This window comes from Strix uralensis, chromosome 19 (assembly GCF_047716275.1).
Source record: "Strix uralensis isolate ZFMK-TIS-50842 chromosome 19, bStrUra1, whole genome shotgun sequence".
Lineage (NCBI taxonomy): Eukaryota > Metazoa > Chordata > Aves > Strigiformes > Strigidae > Strix > Strix uralensis.
In genome coordinates this window covers 8,222,269-8,247,598 of record NC_133990.1, presented here as the reverse complement: position 1 = coordinate 8,247,598, position 25,330 = coordinate 8,222,269, and the positions used below count along the sequence as shown (strand labels likewise).

Here is a 25,330-nt window from a genome sequence, read left to right as displayed (position 1 = left end):
CCAGGGATGGAGATTACTCAGCCTCCCAGGGCAACCTGTGTCAGTTTTCAGTCACCCTCACAGTGAAAAACAGTTTCCTCATGTTCAGAGGGAACCTCCTGTGTGTCAGTTTGTGCCCATTGCCTCTGGTCCTGTTGCTGGGCACCACTGGAAAGAGCCTGGCTTCGTCCTCTGTGCACCCTCCCTTCGGGTATTTATGTACATTGGTGAGCTCCCCCTGAGCCCTCTCTTCTCCAGGCTCCCTCAGTTCCAGCTCTCTCAGCCTTTTCTTGTAGCAGAGATGCTCCAGTGCCTCAGTCATCTTAGTGACCCTTTACTGGAGTCTCTCCAGTATGGCCATGTCTCTCTTGTACTGGGGAACCCAGCACTGGCCACAGCACTCCAGGTATGGCCTCACCAGTGCTGAGCCAGGGGGAGGGTGAACCTCCCTGTCTTCTGGCAGTGCTTTGCCTAATGCAGCCCAGGACACCGTTACCCTTCCTCGCAGCAAGGGCATGTTCACTCAATGTTCAACCTGGTGTCCACCAGGACTCCTATTCTGCCAAGCTGTGTTCCAGCTGGGTGGCATCGTTGTGACATGCTCAGATGTCGGCTGGGAACTCAGGACTCTGCACTGGGAAGTTGAAGCATCCCAGTTGCTGGTTAAGCAGTTTTTCTGTATGTCCTGAAGATGGGCAGCGATATTTTGAATTAAATGTGCAGGGTGTTCCTGGACATTTTTTGGAATGCCTACAAGATGTGCATTAGCATCTGGTCATTCAATACCCACAGAATCACAGAATCATCTAGGTTGGAAGGGACCTTGAAGATCTTCCAGTCCAACCATTAACCCAGCACTGACAGATCCCAACTACACCAGATCCCTAAGTACTATGTCAACCCGCCTCTTGAACACCTCCAGGGATGGGGACTCCCCCCCCTGCCCTGGGCAGCCCATTCCAACGCCCAACAACCCCTTCTGCAAAGAAATCCTTCCTAAGAGCCAGACTGACCCTGCCCTGGCGCAGCTTGAGGCCATTCCCTCTTGTCCTGGTGCTGGTTCCTTGGCTCCCCTCAGCCTTCTCTTCTCCACACTAAACCCCCCCAGTTCCCTCAGCCGCTCCCCATCAGACCTGTGCTCCAGACCCTGCACCAGCTCCGTTGCCCTTCTCTGGACACGCTCGAGTCATTCAATGGCCTTTTTGGAGTGAGGGGCCCAAAACTGAACCCATTCATCGAGGGGCGGCCTCACCAGTGCCGAGCACAGGGGCAAGATCCCTTCCCTGTCCCTGCTGGCCACGCTATGGCTGATACAAGCCAGGATGCCATTGGGCTTCTTGGCCACCTGGGCACACTGCTGGCTCATGTTCAGCCGGCTGTCAATCAGTAGGGACTAAAATATATTCTTCGGAAGAATAATGGGAAGAGAAAACTAAAATGCTTTTATTATTTTATAATTGGAAATCAACCTGTCCTAAGAGGATAAACTAAAGAGAAACTTTCATTAAGGTGGTTTTCACCTCTCAATTCCCAGTGAAGCGGAACTTTCCCATGCACATTAGCACTTTTTTGTATTTGATCAGAAAGGGGACTGGGTGACCAGTCATCCCTGCCAGTCTTCCTTTTTGTTCTCAGTAAAATTCATCAGCTTTGCCAATAGGTAAGTCCTTTCAAGGCCCAGGAAGGGTTAAGGGTTTTGAATCTTGCCACCAGCCTTAAGCCGCATAATTGAACCTGTCTGTCATCTTTTCTCATTGATCTTGCTGACGTGAATTCATGTTGGTCAGGTAGATTTTTATATTATATAAATGCCCACATCCAGGATTTCTGTATGGCATATACTTCAGGAGACCAAGTAAAGCAGGTCTTCCCTTTGGTGCTTTTGATCATGTACAGGTTTTTTATGCTTAAACTAACGTTGGATAACAATTTATTGTACTTGTTTGAGTTTTTGGTAACACACACCCCCCAGCCCCGCAGGTGCAGAAGTATATTGTGAAGCTTTTGTTAGGATAATGTCTCTAATAAGGTTGCCTGTTGTTTCACTTCAGTTTGCTTTTGCTGTGCAAACACCAGCCGTTGCAACCTGGGTGACTGAAGACACTCACAGTATTGGTGTGGTTGGATACAAGGCTGCAGGTGGTCAGTTTTAATCTGGCATTCTTGAATAAATGCAGTCCCTTGCAGCCTAAGTGCAATAGCACGGGAATATAGTGCAGTACCAATTTCTTACATAAAGCTGGTCAAAGCAGAAGCAGTGTTTTGAATGATCCTGCAGCCAGTAGAACAAGTCCGTGTTTGCTTTCACTACAGATAGCTTATAAGTGTCTCGTGCCGTTCCAGTTTCACTTTATTTACGCACATCACTAGCACTGGATCCACGCTGCTTTCTCTGAGCCACTCTCAGTAATAGGGAAGTGCATCAACTTTATTGCATTTGTTGCCACTGTTGAAAAGGGAAATTTTCAACATGTATTGCCTAATTTCATTTCTGCAGTTTAAATCTGAATAGGTCCTCAGCCAAATTCATCCATAGCTAATCTTTTGTTCTCTAGCAACCTGAACTCACCTTTCTCCCACGTTTTCTGAAACACTGGTCATGCCCTCTTCCCGCTGCGCTGCACTTGCCTCGTTCACCGTGGTGTCTCTGCTGCTGTGTCCAGCACAGTACCTTTTCGATCAGTCTCTTCTAATTTGTTTTGGGTGAAATGTGTGTTTTCCGGGCTCAGGCTTGTAGCAGCCATTTCCCTTGGGTGTATGACATGAGCTGCCGCTCTACACTGTGCTGATGTAAAAAGCCTGGTGCTAAATGAGCACTGTAAAATGGGGCTGCCCATTGCTCTGAACTCACATTCTTCCCCCCCAGCCAGCCCACCAGCAGCTCAGCCCTTCCTAGGAAAGCAGATCCCCTCTTCTCAGAAGGGGGAGGCTCTTCTCTTGGAGGCAGCATCCCTCTTTTGGCAGGAGGCGGTGGTGGCTTCGCTGTTGCTGAAGCAGCATCATCCATAATGTTGGTGGCACGTGGGATGCTTCCTGGCAGTTTGCTGTCTGCATTGCTGAAAACAGCCTTGCATATGTGTGAGCAGCCCAAGAGCAAGCTGGGTGGCACTGCTGCCTCTGCTGATACCAGCGTGCAGGGTTTGACACCACCTTTCTGGGCACTCTGTTCCCACTAAACCAAGCATTTGGACTGGAGGCATCTTGGTGGATGCAGTTCCTTGGCTTCTGTTTCACAGGAGTTCATTCTGGGTGGTAGAAAAGCCCTTTTTGGCCTCAAAACCTGTGGCTCTACAAGCCTTTCCATCAACTAAATATAATTTGAGAATTGCTGCTGTCATGAGCACCTGGAGATTGCTTCAAACAGAAGTGACTTGGCTGTGCAGGGTGGGGGTAGGGGGCTTTGCCACACCTCCAGCATGTCCATGCTCTAGAGTTTTTTCCTACTTTCATTTCCATGTGTTAAGATAGAGTTTGGTTGGTTTGTGTTTTGTCTGGTTGGGAGAAGTCTGCCTTCTGTAGGGTAATTACTTGGGGAAGTTTCTCCTCTATTTGTTGCTCGTTATATCCCAGGAGTGTGCAGCTTAGTCATAAGCAGACAGGGAGCCCAGGGCACCACTACCTGCACAAGCTGCTGCTCCTTACACAAGTGTTTTAGGTGGCATTTAGCCAGGATGAAACAACCAAACTAATCAACTGCATACAGCTTTTGACAGCTAATGCAGTTTTAACAGTCGTTGTGATACAGCCTGTAGAAGATGAGTATGTCGCTTCTGGTGAGGACAGGTCTAGTTCTAGTGTTTTAGTATTTCTAGCGATGAACAGTTGCTTGAAGTGCATGACAGTCTACAGAAATAGCTCATACAAAGCCTTCTATCATCCTCAACTGGAGCTAAAATGTTCAAGAAAATTGCCATAACCAAGATCAATCCATGGCTAAGCTGTCCATCACCATATGGTGCATAGATACTAAACCAAAAGATGAAGTCCTTCTGTGTTGTGGGGATCCATTTCTCATCCCCAGTGAGTCCGTTGTGAGCAGGTTGATTTACAGATCTCAGGAGAGAGTTTGATAAAAAGACATATATTCTCCTATGGTAGTTAAGCTCAGCTTGGTTTAACACAGATACTAGTATGTTTTACAGTTTTCTACATTTAAATTGTTTAACTGTAAAATGCAAATCAACACCACCACCCCCCCCCCCCCCCCCACTTGAGTTTATTTTCATTTTCTCTTGCTTAGATGATGTCTCTGATCGTTGTGTGAAATGTCTTCTGTTCTCTGCAGGGCAGTCATAAACTGAAGGGATTTTTTTAGTCTTTCTGTGCATGCTGGTGTTTCACTGTGCCTGCAGCCTTCTGGAGAGCCAAACAGTTTTTGAGACTTGGATTCATCTAGGTTCAGGCATCTAAAATGTAATATCAGGTCTGAGCTGGTTAGCTAATGCCTCTGCTGGGGAATGGAGTGGGGGAGGAGGTGCATATAGGGGCGAGTCTTCCGTTGCTAAAATTAATCAAGATGAATTCTATCCTCCCTGTCAAATGCATGTTGCTGTTAATGTATTTTATTGGATTCAAGGGATCTCTTTATGCTCTCTGGATTTTTGTTTCTCATTTTTATGTTGAAAGTAACACAGATTCTTTTCTCTTTCCAGGGTGACTGTTGGATCTGTATGGAGCTCATGTCTACCTCGTTTGATAAGTTTTACAAATATGTATATAGTGTATTAGATGATGTTATTCCAGAAGAAATCCTAGGCAAAATCACTTTAGCTGTGAGTATTTTGTTAAACCTTTTTGTGTATGTGTTTGAAGCTAATGTGAAAAATTCAGATCTCTTTCACTCACATGTCAGAAGGCTGGTTCATCTGCATGCAGCAGAACTGCTGCTGTTGTACTTCACCACACTTCTAATGATCCTTGAGTATACTCTTGATTTTTCCACAGCATATTGCATGGCAGAAAAGCAGGTTCTGAGGTCTGTAATCAATTCATAAAGAGACCCCAGGACCAGCTTCCTGCTCTGTCTGCTTGAACATCGGCACCAACAGCATAGGCACCAGCCACTGCCTCAGGGATCGCTTCGTGTGCGCCGGTGGTGGCATCAGTGGAAGCTGGGCACAGGTTATCTCATCCCAGGGAAGGTGCCCAAAATAGGTGAGCTGCCTCACCTTCCCTTGTTTGTAAAGGGAACAGGGGATTGGGCATTTATAGCCAGGACATGTGAACCCCACCAAACTGTTTGAGAGTAAGGTCTGGTCTTAGTGAGTTGCCCACCCTCTCTCTCTCTCGTCAGTGGGGAGAGGTTGGTGCCTCTGGGTGGAAGCTTTAGGTGGTGAAGTGAAGCGAGATGAATCCCACCCAGGGTATCTGAGTGCAGCCCTGCTACACAGAGCCCGCTGTCTCCCTTTAAGGAGCCCTGTAAAATTATCCTTGGCTGTGACAAAATGAACCCTTAGTTGTCTAAACACGAGAGCAAGGTCTGGCCCTGCAAAACAAACTTGGTTTTGGACTGTGGAGGACGAGGAGTTGAAATGTATCCGAAACCTCTGTCCTGCTGCTGCCTGTAAGAATCTGTCAGGACCATTGGATTTCTGCAGGGGATGCTGGGCCACTCCAGTCCAGAGAATCCTCTGGTAGCCTTGTGCAAAGGCTCCCAAAAGTGCAAGTGAGTCTTCAGCAGGTGGAGATTCTGGCTGATGTTTTCTTCACTTAACCTGGAAGTACTGACTGAATAAAAAGTCAAGGCCAAGCCAAACAAAGTAGTTCAAGGCTGGAAGATGAAGCACCGCAGAAATGGAACACTGTTCAGGAGTAATGGGGGAAAATGTGAGCAAATGCTGGAGCCATGCTGTGTTTGTGACAGATGGACAAACTGCCTCTGTATCAGCTCCAGCACGTGAATGCCACAGTAAGCTGGTGTCCTGAGCTGTCAGAGTGATGGGAAGGTGCTCAGCAAGTTGCAAACCATGACCTCTTGAAGGTATACAGGCAAATTCTGCTCAGAGACACATCTTTGGAGAAAGCCATCTTCACTCTTTTCAGGGCATCTTTATAAAATGTTGAGCCTACCTGGACCTGCTGCTACTTCATACAGCTAACAGGCTGCCTTGACGGCTCATGCACTGTCACGTGTTTAGATGTTTATAGCCAAGACTAAAAATGCTATCAAAGGCAGCTGATGGCTGTTCCACAGCCCATGGGACGCATTGTCTTACCACCAACCAACTAAATGTATTACTGTCCAAAGCAAGGCTTGAGGCATAGACAAGAGATGGCTGGATAAGGTCTGTCCTTCCAGAGTAGTGTGCTTGGAGTTGTATGTAATTCTGTGAGGAAAGAGGAGGAGATCCTTTTAGGGTTTGCAGGGTATTAGAGACATGCTGGCCCATGTTTTGGCTCAGACAGACCTTAGCCCAACAAAGGCAACTTGGACAGAGAGCTGAGATGAGTTTTGAAGCTCTCAGATGGAGTTTCTCTACTTACCCTGTGCAGACAGCATGCTATGGAAGCTCACCAAAGCTCCTAACCAGGGAAATGGCCACCTTGGTTGGTTTTGACCTGGAAGAAAGTGATGAATGGACTTTGAGTAATTTAAGATTTTCCATACCTGATACTCAGAACAGATCTGAGGATGTGAAGCCCAGCTGTGCTGTGTGGGAAGTCGTGGGGTGCTTGTTGAGCATGGCTCTCCTTCCTTCATGCTGCACCTGAAGGCAGCGCAGCTCCAGCAGCTCCTGAGGGAGGTCCTCTGCACAGACTGGCTTTAGGAGGTTCTGACTAGGTCCGGGTTTAGTTTCTGTCCACCTTTTTCTAGAAAGCAAATGAGGAACGTCATTTAATAACTGTAATATGACAATACTGGCCCTGAGTATCTTAGACCTTGACGGCATCCAGGTCCGAAAGGTGTGCACTGCCCTGCTAGCCCCATCATGTGCAGGTGGGTATGTGCTGCAGCTCACAGCTTGGTGTGCTCCACCAACCACTCTTATTTCATGTTAGAGCTCTTTTACCCCAGGTTGAAGAGTTGTGAGCAGCTGAGCAGAAGCTTCTGGCAAGGTCAGCTGGGATTTAAACCAACATTTAGTCACGACTTCCAGCAGGCTTTCTCCTGCTGATGAAGCTCAAGTCCAAGGAGGCCATCCAGTCTCGTTCCGCCATGGGCCTGCCTAAAAATCAGCTGATGCGATGTTATTCAGAGAAACCTGCCCAGGAGGAGCAAGGTTGGTGGCTAGTAGGAGACAGCACTTCAGCTGCTGCAGAGCCTGCCGGAGCTTTTAATTACCTAAACACTTGAACACAGGGTTGGGCAAGCAGGAAGGGCCAGTCTTTGGGAGTTGTTCCCTGGTGCCAGACATCATCCTTACACTAGCACAGCTTCAGAGAGCTTTGCAGCACAATTGAGCACCTTCTTGCCATCATCTTCAAGGCAGTCTTTTGGTCACAGGTTTTGCCAATCTTTTCAGCAGAAGAAAAATGGATTAAAATGGTGAACTTCCAGGGTTTTTCTAAATCGTCCTGTGAAATGCGGCTCCCTAAGTGTCTCTTCCGTTTGATGATGAGTGGTTAAATCAGAACAGCCTCTGCTGCTCCCCACACTGTTGCTGCTCAGCCAGTGGAATGGGAGCAGTTGTTACCTCCTTAAAAAATACAGCATAGGGCTTCAAATAAATTATTACTCAAAATAATTAACATCAGAAATTGCTTGACTTCCACCCTTGCTCCCCTCTCCCAGAGTGTGATCTTTCCAGGTTACAAGCACATGGCCTCTCTTATGTCACCTTCTGTTTGCCAGGAGAAAAGTGCTTTTATTGCATGGCATATTACAGCGTTGATATCTCAACATATTAAAAGTTTTTTTCCCCCTGTTCTTGGGGCTCCAAAAGTTTAATCCCAGGAATCTGGTGATATTTGCTTATTTTTCATCTGTTTGTCTTTCCTAGACTGTGAAAGCACTAAACCACTTAAAAGAAAACTTGAAAATCATTCACAGAGGTGAGTTCGTGTCTTTTCTTCTTGCCTATAAAAATAATCACAAGAACTTTAACAACCTCTGCTTCAAGTCAAAGTGTCATTAGCATTCGTACTACCGCGAGTGTGAGTACAGGTGGCTGTTTCATTGCCCCTTCGGTTGGTGCTTTTCCATAAAAGCGTGATTTCAGTGTGGTTGTGTGTCCGCCTCTGGGCATCTTTGGGCCTGGCTCCATCTCCTCTTGAGGTCGGGATCCTCAGAGGCAGCGAGCGCACCCAGTCGCTGTCTGCCCGCCCCATGCTGAGGGGCGACGGCGACAGCGTGGCACTGCCGGTGTCGATTCTCTGCAGCTGCTCTTCTTGAAATTGAAACCTCCAGCCGTGACTTACTGGTTTAAATTTCTTTCCCTTCCAGACATCAAACCTTCCAATATTCTTCTGGATAGAAACGGAAATATTAAACTCTGTGACTTCGGCATTAGTGGACAGCTTGTGGACTCCATCGCCAAGACGCGGGATGCGGGGTGCCGGCCGTACATGGCGGTGAGTGGGGGTGAGCTGGGGAGGTGCCCGCGGGCGGTGCAGGGTCTCACCCTGCTCCTGCCCGCCTGGCTCGGCGTGGCCGTGCCTCTTGTCTGACTGAAGCCTCAGCCAGTTTCCCGTGGGATGAGCACCCCCTTCCCAGATGAAACTGAGCTCTGGATGGAGCGCTGCTGCTGGCAGCCTCAGCAGAGGCATCCAGTCTGTGGCAAAGTGACCAAATTCCCTTTTTTTTAGCTGGGTGCCAGTGCTGTGGCGCTGGAGCGGAGAGCTGCTCTGTGCCTTCCAGCAGCGCCCGCTCGCGCTCCAAAACAAACAGCGTGTGGGGGAGGTGGTGCCGTCGGGGTGCAGGGTTTTCTTGGTCTGCAAGAAATCCATTTGCTACGGTAAGATTATGTTACAGGAGCTATTGCAGAGCAGAATTACAGTGATTTTTGCAAACCACTTTAATTCTGAAGTATGCCATAACTTAATTCCAGGAGAATGTGATTTTGGAGAGCAGTGGTAGCAGAGCAGCTGCGTGGAAATCGCTCGGGCTGAGCCGTGGCTCCTGGGAGTCTGTCCTGCTTGTTTGGTTCCCTCCCCTCTCCCAGAGATAAAAGCTGTGGTGGTGATTTTTTGAAGCTGTCTGAGGATTTTAAACACTTCTGTGCATCAGGCTGCTTTGAAAATGCATCTCTTGGTTTCACGTGAGCTGAGGGTACCTTTTGTGGAGAGCTGTGTGTCTGCTGCTGTCAATGTAACTTTAATTTCAGTGGCTGTATTTAACGGTCATTACTTATCTTATGGCTCTATATGCTGAAAAATACTGTTTTCTGAACTCTTTTATCTACCACCAAGGAAACAAAAAAAGAAAATCTCTCTCTTTTAAAATAGTGCCCATCTGGTCTAGGTACCGAGTCTCGCATGGCTTTTATCTGACTGTGGTGTCCAAGGCAAAAATCTGCCCCGATTCTGATCTCTGCAAGCACAGAGTCTGAATTTTGGAGCGTTTGACCTTTTCTTTTCACTGCCCTCATAGCAGAGCTAGTTACTCAGAGGTCTGGAGAGAATAGTAGGGATGAGATCTGTTACTGGAGACCACTGTTGTGGTACAGCAAAGTCTGTGCAAGCTCCGCTGTGTAACGTGGTGCAGCGGGGCAGTTTGTTTAAATAAAGCCCTTGTGAGGCTGAAGGGAGGGCAGAGGTGTGTCTCTGCTCTGAGCACTTCTGGCAAGCGCGTGGAGCTCTCCTCAGAGAAGAGGATCGGTCAGAGCTGCCCAGTTCGTTGTGTTGGTGGGGCCCAGGGTGCTGAGGGCAGCAGCAGGGAGAGGTGCCCCAGCAGGGGATGGGAGCCAACGCAGTCTGAGCCAGGGCTGGCTAGTTGTACCTCGGACTACAGGCACTTCTGATAGTGTCGCTCTGTGGAGTTAGGACTGTTGTTGACTTTTCTCTATTCCCTGAGGTGTGTATCGGGTCTGTAAATATGGCTCTTGAAAAATTGCTCTCTCCTTTCCCCCTTCCAAGTTCAGGGGGCTATAATTACAGGAATTGATGTTCCCAGTTTTTCTTAGAACCGTGGGTAGATGGTTAGCTTTGCTCAGGCTGTTGGTTTAGTTACAGCGTGACAGTTACTGGCATGTCTGTAAATAACTGTGCTGCTTCACTTCCCCTGGGACTTGGGTGGGTGAGAGCTTCCGATAGCCCCTTGGTTTTCCTCCCTGTCTGTGCATATGCACTCTTCTCTTTGTGCATCTCCATCATGCAGACTGCTGGATATTTAAGTGAGCAAAAGTGTTTCAATTCGGTTTGTGTTTTTAAGAGCCTTGGCATGGTACACAGTTTGTGGGACAAGCCAGCAGCTGGCAAGCAGTGTGGGAGACGAATGGCCTCTTCCCTTCTGCTCTCCGGACTCGGTGACTCCTCTCCAAGTACATGAGCATTTCCATGTACTGGGAAGCCTGGGAAATGGGGAGATGTGCCCAGCATGCAGGCACATCTGCCAGCTCTTTGTCCAAGCCAGCAGAGGCTGGTGTCTGTAGTGATGCTGAAATCAAACCTGAATATACCTGGGAAGGAGTCAGGCCAGTCACACTCCTTTCAAAAGGAAAATAGTAATTTTTTTGTTAGTGACAAATAGGCAAAGGGCATTAGCTGTGTTCGGCTAGGGAGGGCTGGTAAGGGCTGCTGGATGATGCTCTCTGACGATGAGGGTGTATTGCTCTGCAAGGCCCACTTGGCCCATGGCACTTGCAGTAATTCTTGTAGCATGAGCACTTGCCCACTGAAGAAACCTGATAACACCGTGTTCACTGGGGATGGGTCCCCAAATAGCTGTTGATAACAATAACATTGGATGTCGGCCAGTTTGACTGGGAGCAGTCTGATCAGGCAGCAGAAGCCATGTCCAGCTGCTAAGCAAGTGCTGTGTGCTTTAACCAAAATTGTTAGAGCTGTCACAGAAAGCAGCGTGTCAGCCTTCGAGGTGCCAGTGCTCGAGAAGTTGTTTTGCTTTTGGCTTTTAATTCCCCTGCAATCATTATACTGAAGTAAAGGCGTACATGTTGGTGCCTTGTGTTCTCTAAAAGAAAAGGAAAGACCAAGCCCCGTGGCTGCCCTAGGCAGCAGCCCAGGTACTGAGCAGCCTTTGTGGTGCAGTGCATGACCCGTGTCCCAGCAAACACCCTTCTGCTCGTCCCTGCCTGTGCACACAGAGAGCCAGCTCAGGCCCTGTCACCATAGTGCCGCTGCAGACTGGTGCTCGGGATGTGTTTCGTGCTCCTCATTTCCCCCTGGTGAAGATGGGCAGGTGCTGCTGGCATTGGTGTCCAGGGCTGGGTGGAGGCTGTGTCCCTGCACTCAGGTGGCTCACGCAGAATTCAGGCCGTGCACAGAAACAGAAAAATTCCCGAGGCAGGTGATAGTGATGACTGAGCCCTGTTTTCCTGACATCCCTGCGCACATGGAGGGAGACGCTGCAGGGATGCAGGAGCTCTCTGAATCCTTTACCCAAGCAGAGCTGCAGCAGGAGCCTCTTGTTTCAGCTTTGCATTCCTGACCCAGTGCCTGGGTTTTCATCGGGCTCAGTCATTCATTTATCTGAACAGGCAGGCTGTTGATTTGAATTCATGCAGCTAAAATCCTCTTGGATGCTCCTGAATATTGCTGTGTTGGACTTTTTTTTTTTTTTTTCCTCTGAAACTTGGCACCCGGCCATAATTTTTATGAGTGAGAAAACAAATTTGGGAGGAGACTGGGAGACATGTGGCACTGTCCCTCTGTGAGCAGCATGGACTGGATCCAGGCTCCACCGCCCGCAGCGTGGCGAATGCCAGGGAAGATGCCTGACCCCTGAGCACAGCCTTCCCTGCTCACGTGCTGCTGCTGTCACCCACATGCTTCAGGGGTTTCGACTGAGAACATAACCTCCGCTTACTCAGTGGCTAAAATCATCCATGAGGCTTGCCCAGTGTGGGACTTCTCCCGTCCAGGCTTGGCTCCTTACATGAGGCAGCGCAGAGCCCGTGCCGAGCAGCTCTGCTGCAGCGCTGAGCTCGTGTCTCTGTGCTGGCGCTTCCACCCCCGTGGCAGGATGGGATTTTCCTCCTCGCCCGTTTAGATGTTCGTCTGCACAGGCAGTTTATATAAACCTGGGGAAATATGTCAGCAGCCACCTGTGTAACCACCCATCTTTGGCCAGAGGTATTGTGGGCAGGAAATGAGTTTTGTAGAGGAGAGGCGGGGGGAAGTAATTTTGGCCACTAGGATTTCACAGAATCGTCTAGGTTGGAGAAGACCTTGAAGATCTTCTAGTCCAACCATGAACCTCTCACTGACCGTTCCCAGCTCCACCAGATCCCTCAGTGCTGGGTCAACCCGACTCTTCAACCCCTCCAGGGATGGGGACTCCCCCCCTGCCCTGGGCAGCCCATTCCAACGCCCAACAACCCCTTCTGCAAAGAAATCCTTCCTAAGAGCCAGTCTGACCCTGCCCTGGCGCAGCTTGAGGCCATTCCCTCTTGTCCTGGTGCTGGTTCCTTGGCTCAAGAGACTCATCCCCCCTCTCTGTACCCTCCTTTCAGGGAGTTGTAGAGGGCCATGAGGTCTCCCCTCAGCCTCCTCTTCTCCACACTAAACCCCCCCAGTTCCCTCAGCCGCTCCCCATCAGACCTGTGCTCCAGACCCTGCACCAGCTCTGTTGCCCTTCTCTGGACACGCTCGAGTCATTCAATGGCCTTTTTGGAGTGAGGGGCCCAAAACTGAACCCACTCATCGAGGGGCAGCCTCACCAGTGCCGAGCACAGGGGTAAGATCCCTTCCCTGTCCCTGCTGGCCACACTATGGCTGATACAAGTCAGGATGCCATTGGGCTTCTTGGCCACCTGGGCACACTGCTGGCTCCTGTTCAGGGGTCTGGCAATCAACACCCCCAGGTCCCTCTTTACATGGGAAGTGCCAAAAAGTCAGGTGTGGGAGATAGCTGCCCTTCGGAGGCATTGGAGGTGGAAACAGCAGGCAGCTCCTGCTTGCTGTGGGTTTGCTCTGCGTGGGACATGACTGTCTATGCTGGGGCAGCCCAGGATAGCCCCTGCCGCCACGGTTAGCTACAGGAAGGCTAATTGGGAGCCACAGATAGCAGAACGTGATCATCAGGGCAGTGAAGGTGCAGAGAGGGATGGGCAAGGTTCCTTAGGGCAGGGTCAGGTGCGGGGAGAGGAGGTGAAGGGTTGTGAAGGGTGGAGCAGGCAGGGCACGAGGGCCATGGCAGGAGCAGGGCACACCACCTTGTTCAGGACCAGGTTTTCAAGTGCTTGTGGACTGCAAAAGCTCCTATTTCGCATAACATGGGAAAGATCGGGGTCAGGACTGGACCTGGGGGGTGAAGGCTGTGCTTTACAGGTGCAAACTTTCATGGGTGATGAGGCCAAGCCAACTGATCAAACACAGCCAGGGAAGCCTCCTGATCCTGTGCCCAGACCAACAGCTTCTGGTTGAATGGAAGAGTTCTTGAAGAAAGAGGAACCAGATTTTAAGGTTTGAGCTGCTAGTGACTCCAGCCTGACACTATCTGAGCTGCCACACAATTGACTCACCTTTGCTGATGATCATCTGCATTTTGTTATGCTTGAGTTCTGGTTAGGATGTGTGTAACTTCACCTGTAGTTCTTGGTTCCCTTTCTCTGCTGCATCATAGAGTCCTCCAGGATCAGAATTTGTCCCCTTGCGTTGCTTCCTGCTATACTCCTTTTCAGTATGTGTTTGAAAGCTTGGGTTAGGCATTATGGCCTAACATTATTAGATAACTGGGCTCCCTGCAATTTAGTCTTTTGTAACTAACCACTTCAAGGACTTCTAGAGCATCCCCACCAAAATTGCAGGCCGTGAGTGAGGTTCCATGACAAAGTTTCTTAGTGAGTTTGAAATGACCCCTTGCAGCCCTCCAAAACTGTGGCCTCTCCAGAGCTTGGCCTCATTCAACTAAGACAGTTCTTGGAAGCAGCAGTGGGGATGGCATTGAGGGGATGCATCAAGCTGTGAGGTACTGGAAGGTGGCCTCCCAAAACAGTGCCAGAAGAAGACCTCTGCAGTCTTGCATTCAAGATGCCTCTTCAGGTGCTGGAGAATCTACCGTAGTGCCCATGAAGTTGTCCTCGTCATGAATTATGCTCCTAATGCCATCTATTTAACACGAGTAGGTCTTCTTTCAATGGATGGCTGGGGGTTCTTGTTTCTACTTTGCAGAATTAGGGACTCCTCTACTTGCTACTGCCTCTTTCCTCAGTAGGTACTTTCTGACTCTGATGTAGTCACCTCTTAAGCTTTTCTTTGAGGAGATTAGGGACTGAGCATCTTATGCCCTTAAGGCAGATTGGATTGTGTTTTATGGCTGCACTACAAACACTCAATTTTTTTAGCATCCTTTTACAAACGTACACCCTGAAATTGAGCAAACTTCCAGTGTTTGTCTCGCTTGCGGAGTATATAAAAGTAGCAGTTCCTAGCGTGCTGCCCCAGCTACGTGCCTTTAATCGTGATGCTCCTCTGGGGTTTCATGCTCTCCTGTACTGTTCTAGGAGCCTGTCTGTCACCCCAGAGTGCTGCTTTTTCTGTGGTTGAGTGAGTCAGCATGCAGCCAGAGCCCATTTTACCAAACATTCAAATCACACTAGTTCTTCAGGAACCCTTGTTTATCACACTAACAATATTTTTCTAATATGCAGAATTTAGCAACACTGATTTTATATTTTCTTGGATATTATTAGAGGTAGGCCAAGAGAGATCACCTTTGAGGTCCCGTTACAAATCCTTCTTCCCACTCCATAGAGTCCTTTTAACAACAGTTACACTCTGAACTCTACCAGTGAAGTCATTTACTAATGCAGATTGTTGGTGCTTGGTTTAATTGCAGTCCAGACAATGCACTGCACTAGTCCAAGTTTATTACGGCCACACACTTACCTTTTTTAACAAGATGAATAAGGTCATTGAGAATATGCTGTGCCAAGCCTAATGGGACCTCACTGCCTTCATTAATGTTTCTGCCAGTCTTTCTGTGCCTAGCAAGTGTCCCCTGTCCAGCAGTACATCGCTTCCTGCCATCTTCCTGCTGTTGAGATCGAGGAATTCAAACGCTGTTGGGAAAGCCAGCTGGGAGGTGATGATAATCCCATGCAAATGGAATCCAGTGTCTCCACCTGGAAAATGCTGTTGGAGAAGTTTTGAAATAAAACATTCTCTCAGAGTAAATATGTAAAGGAAATAGAAGGGGAGGAAAGGCCATTCTCTAGAAACGTGATCTCTGCTGGTAGTCTCTGTGCAGCCACGGGCTTCGTGGCTGACGTGGGCAAGGGGGAGGGACAGGAAATCAAAGAACAGAGGGGATTTGGGCAGGAATGTCTGAACCCAAAAGTCCAGGCAGGGATGAATATTCTGGCTGAAGTATTTTTTGACAGTACTACTCATCTCCTATGTAGCTGTAGTAATGATGCACACAGAGGCATTATTGCTGCTGTCCCAGAGGTGGTGGACTGAGGAGCAGGGGGAAGCAGCAGGTCCATCTAGTCAGCAAAGACAGACCAACCATGTTTTCCACTTCCCTGTCAGCTCTTCCACCCATCATGCTGTGTGGCCCTTGCTCTGCCATGTAACATCTGGCCGAGGAGCGGTGTCTCCTCCTGCAGCCAGGGTAGGCTGCTGCATAGGATGCTGCACGACTCCTGTAGCAATTGGTGTTGAGATACAGGCCCAGAGAAAACAAAGTGTTAATAGGTTTTTCATCAGTCACCTTTCACTAGAGAGGAGGAGTATAACCTTAGAAAAGACTTTACCCAGCACAGTGTGACTGTGATGCCTCACTTGCTCATGTGAATGACTCACATCGGTGCTCTTAGACCGAGGCTTTTGCAGCACTGAGGTCACCTTCTGTAAGCTCCTATGTGCCCAGGAGGAGATCCAGAAAGATTATTAGGCTTCACTGCACATAAAAATCAAGATCCACATGAAATTAGACACGTCACCTCTTTAGCAGCCAGTAGAAGAATTCGGGGTCACCAGAGGGAGATTGGTGTTACCTAAGGGAGAGCCTCCGAAACTTCCCATAGAGCAGAGCAGTAACACTGGCCAAGAGGAGGGACTGGATGTTCACATTTGAAGCTCCAGCACCTTCTGTAGTGCTGCATCTTGGGCACCAAGGTTTACAGCACAGCAAGTCCTCCTGAGGACAGTCACTTCACAGACCAGGACTGCCTTTTCTGGGAGATGGTGGTCGTGTCCACAGGGCTGGTGGTGAGCATCTCCTGGTGATTTGAGTGGTCAGGCTCTTCCACAGCCTTACAGGGTTTGAACTGCCAGCTCAGCCCTGTAGCGAAGTCAGGGAAGGGACTTGCAGGAATAAAATGTTTGGAGGTCTCAGTGAGCAGATGAAAGGGAGCTGCATGCAGCGTCCTGGTGCTCTGGAGGAGGAGGAGGAGACAGGAGGAGCAGGTCCGAGAGCCCAGCGAGTTAGTGCCTCCTGGCCTGCCCTGCTTTGTGCCCATCACGTACGTCCCGGCCCGGGCCGTGCTGTGACACTAACGCTGGCCATCGCTCCGTGCTCTGGTCGGGTGTGCGAGAGGCCTGTGCAGGGGAGAGCCCTGAAAGACGAACAACTTGCTTTTCACCAAAGCAATACTGAGAAATACAGGAGTACAAAAAGTGAGTGACACCATTTTCCTTTATTGAACAGCAGAAGAATTTCCCAAACTAGTTATTTATGGTCCTAAAGGTGGTTTCCATTGCTGTTGCTCAACCCTGCAGGCAGCTGTTCAGAGACACGTCTCCCCTCCTTGCTGTGCCTCCAGTTTGGAGGTGGCCCTGAGAGATGAGTCACTTCTCTCTGCGAGCACTTGCTGAGCCCCTCATAGGGCACTGCATCCCAACAAGGTCATGGTTACGGGGCACCTCTGCCGAGGAGGCGGCATTTTCGTCTTGAGCGTCCCTACACAAACCCACGTGGTGTTTTGGTTAACAGCAGCAGAACAGTGTGCTGGGGAGCTGCGGCTTGTGTGTCCAGTTCGTGTCAGAGCAGCGAAGGTCCGTTAACTCTGCCTGTCCCTCGTTGTAGCTCACCGTGGGGTTTGCAGCTGAATTTCCTGCAGATGACGCTGCAGCTGCAGCCCGCAGAGCCTTGCTTCCAGATGTGCAGTGCTTTACCTTGCTCCCACCGTCAGCCAAAGCCAGGGAGGTCCCCGGACTTCATTTCACATGTGTTTCAGTGTGAGAAGATAGCCTCCAACAGAGGCTGGCAGCTTCCTTCTCGCATCTGTCTGTTCCTGTGCTTGGAGCAGAGGGAAAATTTGTATCGTTTAGGTTTTGTTCTGCTTTTTGTTTTGCAAAAATTTAGCTCTTTCTGGTCGTTCTTTGCTCCTGGTAACCTTTTATTTTCTTTTAGTTCAGGGATATATTGGCCTAAGTAGCAAATTGGAGTTTGTTATGTACATTTTAATGCCATATAGGCAATTTTGAATTAGCAGTACATGTGGGATAAAATTCCCTGATTATATAACCAGTGAAACCCCAAATCTCAGTTTCAAGAATTGCTTTTTTTCCAGAAATGCTACTTTGCTCTTTAACAACATGAAACAGCTGAAAACTACTGGGAATCATGTGTGCATCTGTCCTTGTGTCATACCCCAAATTGTGCGTGTTTGCTTAGCCAGGGTTTGGAGGAGAGGGAGGATCAGTGCTGCCCATTCCTGCTCATTCAATCAAGGTGCTGGTGCTTAGCTGGACACCGAAATAGGAGAAGTGCCATGGCAGCCTGCACCCTCCTTTGATGCATTCACACCCTGCCTCTTCACACTGTCAGCACATCCAGTGGTGGGTCTCCATCATGGCCAATTCTTTTACTCGCTTGTGCTTGGCGTTATAAGGGCACCTGGTATGAGCCGGGCTTTGTCTGCAGCCCTTGTTCCGAGTCCCCAGGGTGTGACACACTGGCTCTTCCTTCATTGGTCATAATTGCTCCCATGTCATCTATGTGGAAAATTCCCAGGATTCTTTCTGCTCTGTATTTAGACGGGATTTATTTTGGTCCATCCTGCTTTGCCTTTAACTGTGCCACCATGGTCTAGGGCCAAGGCTCTGTCTGTGCTCTGCTCAGTTGTGGTTGCAGGCTGCCCCTGCGTGGGTGCTTCAGCTGAGGAGCCCTGTCTCACCAGTGCCACCTACCTCACCAGTCCCTGTAACACACAGCCTTCTACTATTTCATGCCCTGCCCAAAATACCTGCTCTCCACGCTGTCCTGTAATTCACTGCATGGAAGGTGAGTCCTCCTTCTGCAGTCTCTGAACTGCTTCACTCTGCTGCGGCACATTCCTGTGGATCTGCAGCGTGGGAGTCCCATCTCTGGCAAGGCCACCATCGCCATAATTTTGTGTGGCCCTGTGCTGGCTGGTGCCTGGTGGCAGCCTCCAGAAGTCCTGATGTGTCCCCAGCAGTGTGCAGGGCTGGGCCGTTGCCACCGTTGCTGCACACCAGCATCTGTCACACGGGCACCATGTCCCACGGCAGTGTGTGTGGGGCGAGAGACAGTCTCTTGGCACAGGGTGGTCTTTGTTCCTGTGAAGTGACTGATATTCATGGTGGGAAGGTACGTGCCACCTGTGGAATCCATCTTCTGCTGCCAAAACACCTATGGTCTGGCATGGATAGCAGCCATGCCCCTGGAGAGCTGCCTCACTGTGGGGCAGGGGTCCATAGCAGCCTGCAGCACAGGTAGCACTGATAGAATCATAGAACTGTAGAACCTCAGAATGCTTTGGGTTGGAAGGGACCTTCAAAGATTATCTAGTCCAGCCCCTGCCGCTACTCACTAGATCAGGTCATTCAAAGTGCCATCCAACCTGACTTCAATCAATTCCAGTGATTGGGAATCCACAACTTCTCTGGGCAACCTGTTCCAGTGTCTTACCACCATCACTGTAAACAATGTCAGTCTTATGCTCAATCTAGATCTACTTTTCAGTTTAAAACCATCGCCCCTTGTCCTGTCACCACAGACCCTGATAAAAAGTCTTTATCTTTCTTATGAGCCCCCTTTAAATACTGAAAGGCTGCAACAAGGTCTTCCCATCTTCTCCAGGCTGAAGAGCCCCAACTCTCTCAGCCTGTCCTCACAGGAGAGGTGTTCCAGCCCTCAGATCATTTTGGTGTCCCTCTTCTGGACCCACTCTAACAGGTCCATGTCTGTGTTGTGCTGGGGACCCCAGAGCTGGCTGCAGTGGTGCAGGTGGGGTCTGACCAGGGCAGAGTAGAGGGGGAGATTTACCTCCCTTAACCTGCTGGCCACAGTGCTGTTGTGCCTGAGGGACAGGGAAGGGATAATATCTTGATGTGCTTCACACCATCTCTGCCTGCTGGAACCAAGCAGGCAGGAGCAGCCACCAGCGTCTGGCAGGAGGGGCTGGAGGGAAGAGGATGCAGTGAGAGCCTTGCGCAGAGGGGAGGCAGGACTGGAGGCAGGGCTGCGGTCGCAGCAGCGGGGTGCTGCTGGGCTGATCAAGTCTGGCTCTTCTGGGGCCCGAGACCTGGGAGTGCTGGAGGGGCTGTGTGGGGGCTGTAGGCAGAGAAGGCTTTTGGGGAGGGGCAGGTCTGTCACGCTGCCCGTGGCATTGAGACAGGGCAGGGTAGGTGCAGCATCACTCATGAGCGTGACTGATGAGAGTCCCTGGAAACTTCTTTTCAGCCTGTAACCTTCTGTACGAGGGCACAGAGGAGGTGCCTGCCGCCTGGTCCGTTGTTGATGCTATATTCTTCTGTCTGCATTCCTGCTGCTGGCATTTTCTGTTTGCTGTCTCATGAATATTTTGGACTGTCCACAGAAATGTAGCACTGAGAGCATTTTGACCTTTTTTGTACCCATTAGGTGATGTTATTCCAGGTACTACTTCTGAGCAGAGAACAGCTTCAATTTATAAGTCTGAGCTCCTCTTGTCGTTTCTGAGCCTGAGTGTGAGCCAGTGCTCACCCACAAGCTTCTCCTTGAGACATTTTGCTTCTTACTGAAATGTCCAGTAAGTTCCTGGAAACATCTAAGAGCATCCACATCCTGGATGGTCAATGCTTGTCAAACTTCCCCTCAAATAAGCAAGTAGCAGGGACTGGGAATACACATTTTCCATTCAGATCTTCATCCCGTTTGCTGTTTTCACGTACTTTGCCCACTGTCTCAGCTACAAAATCGGGGTTAAATTGTCATTACGTTTCTGTTCTCCACATTTAAAGAAATAGATGCTTATATTTGCTATTAATTCCTTATCAGCTAATTGGTAGTCTGTAGATATGGTATACCCAATGATGAAAGACTGAACTCATCCATGCAAAGGCAGGGTGCTGAGCTATGAGCAGTTAGAAGCACAGGTTTACCTGCAATATAAATGCGATACAAGATGAGCATGCTACGTTTAAGAGAGTTGAATTTTAGTAATTTTATTATTTTGCATGTTCTTCCACCAGACTTGTTGAAAAGTCCATCCAAGTCATGAGAGGAATAACTAATACCTGAGTTTAAGATGAATGGAAACCATAACCGAAGGATAAGAAAGCAAAGGGCAGACCTAGGAGGGTGGAAAAGGCAGCGTGGTCAGGGGCTGGCCTTTGAAGCCAGCCTGTTTCAAAGCAGATACTGTAACTACAAGTAAGGGTGATAAAACACATCAGTGGCTCTGGGAAGGCAATATGCTATGTACTGAGGAGCAGTGGACACGCGACGGTTGTAGGAAAATCCCTGTGTAGAACCACTGAAGCTTGGTGGAAACGTCTCCCTTCTCTGTGTGGGTGGTGGCCTGGGCAAGTTTCCTTGTTGGAGAAGATCCTGGTGACTGAGGGAATGGGATAGGTCTGGAAGCAGTCACAGCTGGGGCAGCCGCCTGTAAGTGGTGGGCTGCAAAGAGGAGAGCTAGCAGCATGGCAGAGCAAGCAGAAATGCCACGAGGAGCTGGGAGGGATTGTAGGAGCATGGTAGTCTTCTTGTGCGGTGTCCGCTGGAGGGTTGAGGTTGCACTAAGGGACTTTGTTCATGGCGTGTCACTCTTCAGCTGGCAGCTGCCATGAAATTGTATTAAAATGTAGCTCACAAAGCAACCAGGGCTTTCATAGTATTTCCTGTACCTGATAATTTAGTATTTTATTGTCGTTCAGGTTTCTATTATTGTTGTAGTCAAAACTGCATGAGACCCTGTTTCTTTTGACATTTTAATGATTGCGTTTTTAACAAAAGAAGACAGAATTGAAGTTTCTCATAAAGATGACATGCAGAACATAAAGATGTTTAGTGCTGGTTCACCTCTCTGGATAACTCGCTCTTAGGTGCAAATCACCTATGTCTGGCTTGATTCTGTTTTCTGTGGAAAACTTTTTGAATGTCTGAAGACCTTGTAACATCATAGGTGCCTTCAAGGGATGCCCAAAACCTCGTAAAGAAGAGCTGTTCTTAAAAGGCGTTGTTTTTAATGCCTCCTAAGGTTTAGCAACCAGCAGACAGTTGGGAAGAAGAGTTCAGACAGACGCTGCTGAACATCAGTTTCCCAGGCTGGTGGATAAGAAGATGTTTATTCCAGTTCTTATGATACCCTAGGGACAACTTCTCTGTAAAAACAGAGAAAGCAAGACTTCGTGTTAAAGACTTCCCAAAGTTAAACAAAACTAGACAGACAGTAACAATTATTCAAGCTGCTTGTACAGAAGGAAAAAATAAAAAAGGATTGGACTGTGCTGAGTTGCCATTACAGATCACCTTTTACCCTATACCTCCATAAAATCAGTGTTTGATTCCTTAAGATGTTTCTCTGCTGGGGTTGGATGTCTGCCCTTAGCAACGAGTTTGCCTCGAGAGCTGCGCCAGGCTCTGCCTGGTGGGACGAGCTTAGAGTTTTTTTCTAAGTTTGCAGATGCTTCTCATACCTTCCCGCATGGCACAGTGTTTGACTGGTCCTTCTCTCTGTTTCAGCCTGAAAGGATAGATCCCAGCGCGTCCAGGCAAGGCTATGACGTCCGCTCAGATGTCTGGAGCTTGGGAATTACATTGGTGAGTGAGTGGGGTTTAAACCCTCTGCTGCGTGGTACTTTCCTGGTGGGTAGCCTTGGTGGCTTTGCAGTGCGATGGTTGGGGTCAAACACATGCTTGAAGCAAAGCCCAGCTCTGCTGCATGTTGTGATTGCAGTGGGCACCTCCTGCCTCAGAAACAACAGAAATCCCTTCGAGGCAGATGGCTCGCCTGCACCCCTGAGGATACCTTTAGCTGCCACTATGTTTTGCAGAGAAAAAGGTGTGAACAGGGAAGATGTTATGGATCATAAATGAATTTTGTCTTCAAAATCTCAGATGAGAAGGGATGGTGAGTGTGGTGGTGCAGAACAGAGCATCCAACCTGTGTAAATAGGCCTCTGGCAGCCCTGGCATCTGGTGTACTTGGGCTGTGCAGAAGACTTCAGTTAATCCTGGGTCCTGGTTGCTGATTCCTCTGTGGCTTAACCACAGCACTGCTGGGTGCACACACTGATAAATTGAAAAGATCTTCACTTCTCGAGGTGGTTAAGAGGAAGCAGAAGCAATAAGTACGAACCAGCAGCTTCTGTCTTCCCCACTGGGGTTCTAAAATGCTCATTTTCATTGTCCTGCGAGGAGCAGGGCATTGGACTCAATGATCCTTCCAACCTGAGATATTCTGTAATTGTGTGATTGTCATGATCCGTTTTCTCTTGTGGCTGTTAGGATGCTTGGAAAGGGACTGGAGGACTTTACTCTCCTACTTTTGAACACCTTAGTAAGAGCACTGGTTCTTTTTTTAGTCAGTGCAGGAGAGGATGTTGTCAACATGAAAGCATGGCATAGCTGGGTTAAATCTGGAGGTGCTTCTCATGTAGGCAGCAAAACTTAATATTGGGTAAAACTTTCCCTCCTCTCAGCTGAGCTTCATACAGGGAGTGGGATGAAGAATCTCATTTTAGTCTTCCTTTTAGGGGGTTCAGGGTCCTTGCAGACATTTTCTTACCCTGATTGAACTTACCTTGTGTAACCTGCCTGGTGCTGCTGCTGTCTCTCTGCAGTATGAGCTGGCCACAGGGCGATTCCCCTACCCCAAGTGGAACAGTGTGTTTGACCAGTTGACACAAGTAGTAAAAGGAGACCCACCGCAGCTGAGTAACTCAGAGGAAAGGGAGTTCTCCCCAAGTTTCATCAACTTCGTCAACTTGTGGTAAGTGTTTCTTACTGAAAGCACCTGAAGTTGACTTGTTTTGTCATTGCTACGTATTTGGCAGCGGTCACATGCCAAGCACTTGCTAGCTTAGTTTCACTTCCTGCACCAATGGGAGGGTGAGGACCCTGGTTTGGAGGTGATGGGAGACTTGTCTGGTTGGGAGCTGAAAGGCTCACCTTTGGAAACTGCTCATCAGGGAAGGGATGAGGAGAAAACCTCTGAGAGTCTGCTCAGGGGAGGCAGGATAAGATCCGTGGCAGGAGGTTTGCATGACCAGGTAAGGGCCTGGCCTGTTCATCCTGTTCCTTGGTGTGACACAGCCTTGGGACAAACCTGCTCTTTCCCTTCTGCAGGCAGAAGCCCGAGACACCTGGCAGTATTGTCTTGTGGTTGAGCAGAGGATCTGTACTGGTCCTGCCTTTTGTCTGGCAAGTCCAGGAGCCTTCTGGCCCAGTTCTGCTCAGCGCAGTGACTCCCAGGACCTGTAGCGGGTGGCTTGCGTGGTTGTTGGCTTCATGTCTCGTGTCAATCACATGTCAAGATCAAGGCTGGAGATGGTTTTCTGTAGGGCAGGGCCTCTTCAGTGCAGTCAGCCTTGGATGGAGAATGTGCGGTGTTGGCGCAGGAGGGGCTAGGGGCAGTCAGTCTGCCTGCCACGTGTGTGGGGTCCTGCTTAGGTCAAGGGCAGATTATGAATTTTCTGATGAAGCATTTTTCTATCAAAATGTGAAAGGTGGTCAGCATAATTTTGTTAACATAATACTGAAGCACACAGATCCATCAGTGTGACCCGTGTTTGTCTTCTGGGACTTTCTGCCCTGGGCAGACCCAGGTGATGGACATCCCCAGCACAGGGGTGTCAATCTCGGAGCTCGAGGAAGACTCGACTCTAGACAATTTTAACTTTCAAGAGGTTTTCCATCTGCTGGAGATGTTTTTTGCATTTGGATTTTACTTTCTTTCGGAATGATGTATTTTTACGGAGGCCAGGTTCCACTTTCCAGCTGGCTGTAAGGAAGGCCTGGTTATTGTCTTTGGGCTGCAGAAAATAGAGCATCGGAACGGTTTGCTGCTCAAAAGAAGTTTCCACTTTTCAGTCAGAAGCAGTGTAGCATTTGGTTAGAAAGTCAGAGTTGCTTTCCCCATGTACAGTACGAGCAATAGTTTATTTCCCACATAGTTCTCTGTAGAGATGCCATATCATTACAGAGTTTGCAAAGCCAGGAGCGTGCTCTCCTGCCTTGCATGCAGTGGTGAGCTTGGCTTCAGATCACCCAACAAAGGAGTCTGCGTGGCATCTCTGCTGAACAGCGGGATCTTTGGCCCATGGGTCAGATTGGGTCAGTTCATATTTCCAGCCCATTCACCCCTTCCAGGGCCTGCTGCTCTGGAACAGCCATAACGCACAGGACAGTTTTCAGCCTAATTCTGTTTTTTGTTTAATCTCGTTTTGTAAATAATCTGAATTCTGCCTGGAATATTTATGATGTCTTCATAGCAACACTGTAATAAATATTTCTCTTAATAACCTTTAGTTAAGTGCAAACAGTAATCTTTGGTGTTACTAAGCAGGCAGGTGAGTCTCGAAAAGGCTGTGCTTTTAGGTGATGGCATAAATCTGGGCATCCCTGCAGATGTGAATCTTCTATTTTTGTGCATTCAAGGATCAGGAAGAATGTTGTTGAGTCCTGCAGTGTTGCTGCCTGCTCACTGTGATAGATCAGTGAGGAAAGGATACTTTCAATAATGTTAAAAACTTTCTGGGATTTTTTTTTTTTTTTTTCCAATTTCCTTTGGATTCCAACAGTGCTGTGAATGCCTGGGTGGAACATTTTCCCCTTCAGTCTACCTCCCTGTGTTAGATGCTTATCTGAAGTCACATTCCTCTTGTAACTGCTTACAGCAATTCAGCTTTCTGCTCCAGAACTCTCAGAGTATCCGAGCTCTGGGTCTGGCCTTCGGGAGCCTGGTGCTGGCAGAGGTACCGTGCTCACGGGCAGGGCCATGAGCTCCTGAGCTCTGGGCTGCCTGCGGAGGAGATCAGATGTTCCGGCCCCTGGTGCTGCAAACGGCCACTCCAGACACGCAGCTTCATGTCAAGCTGGAAAAGAAATGAAAGATTTCTA

At 48.9% G+C, this 25,330-nt stretch overlaps 1 protein-coding gene across 1 annotated transcript in view; it reads left to right on the top strand.

The window, feature by feature from the left end:
* MAP2K4 (mitogen-activated protein kinase kinase 4) overlaps window positions 1–25,330 on the top strand; it is a 102,190-nt gene that overhangs the window by 73,424 nt on the left and 3,436 nt on the right. The window contains exons 5-9 of the mRNA XM_074889755.1: window positions 4,632–4,751; window positions 7,920–7,971; window positions 8,363–8,490; window positions 21,953–22,030; window positions 23,053–23,201. Coding sequence (XP_074745856.1) covers window positions 4,632–4,751; window positions 7,920–7,971; window positions 8,363–8,490; window positions 21,953–22,030; window positions 23,053–23,201 — 527 coding nt within the window. The remainder of the gene's footprint in view (window positions 1–4,631; window positions 4,752–7,919; window positions 7,972–8,362; window positions 8,491–21,952; window positions 22,031–23,052; window positions 23,202–25,330) is intronic.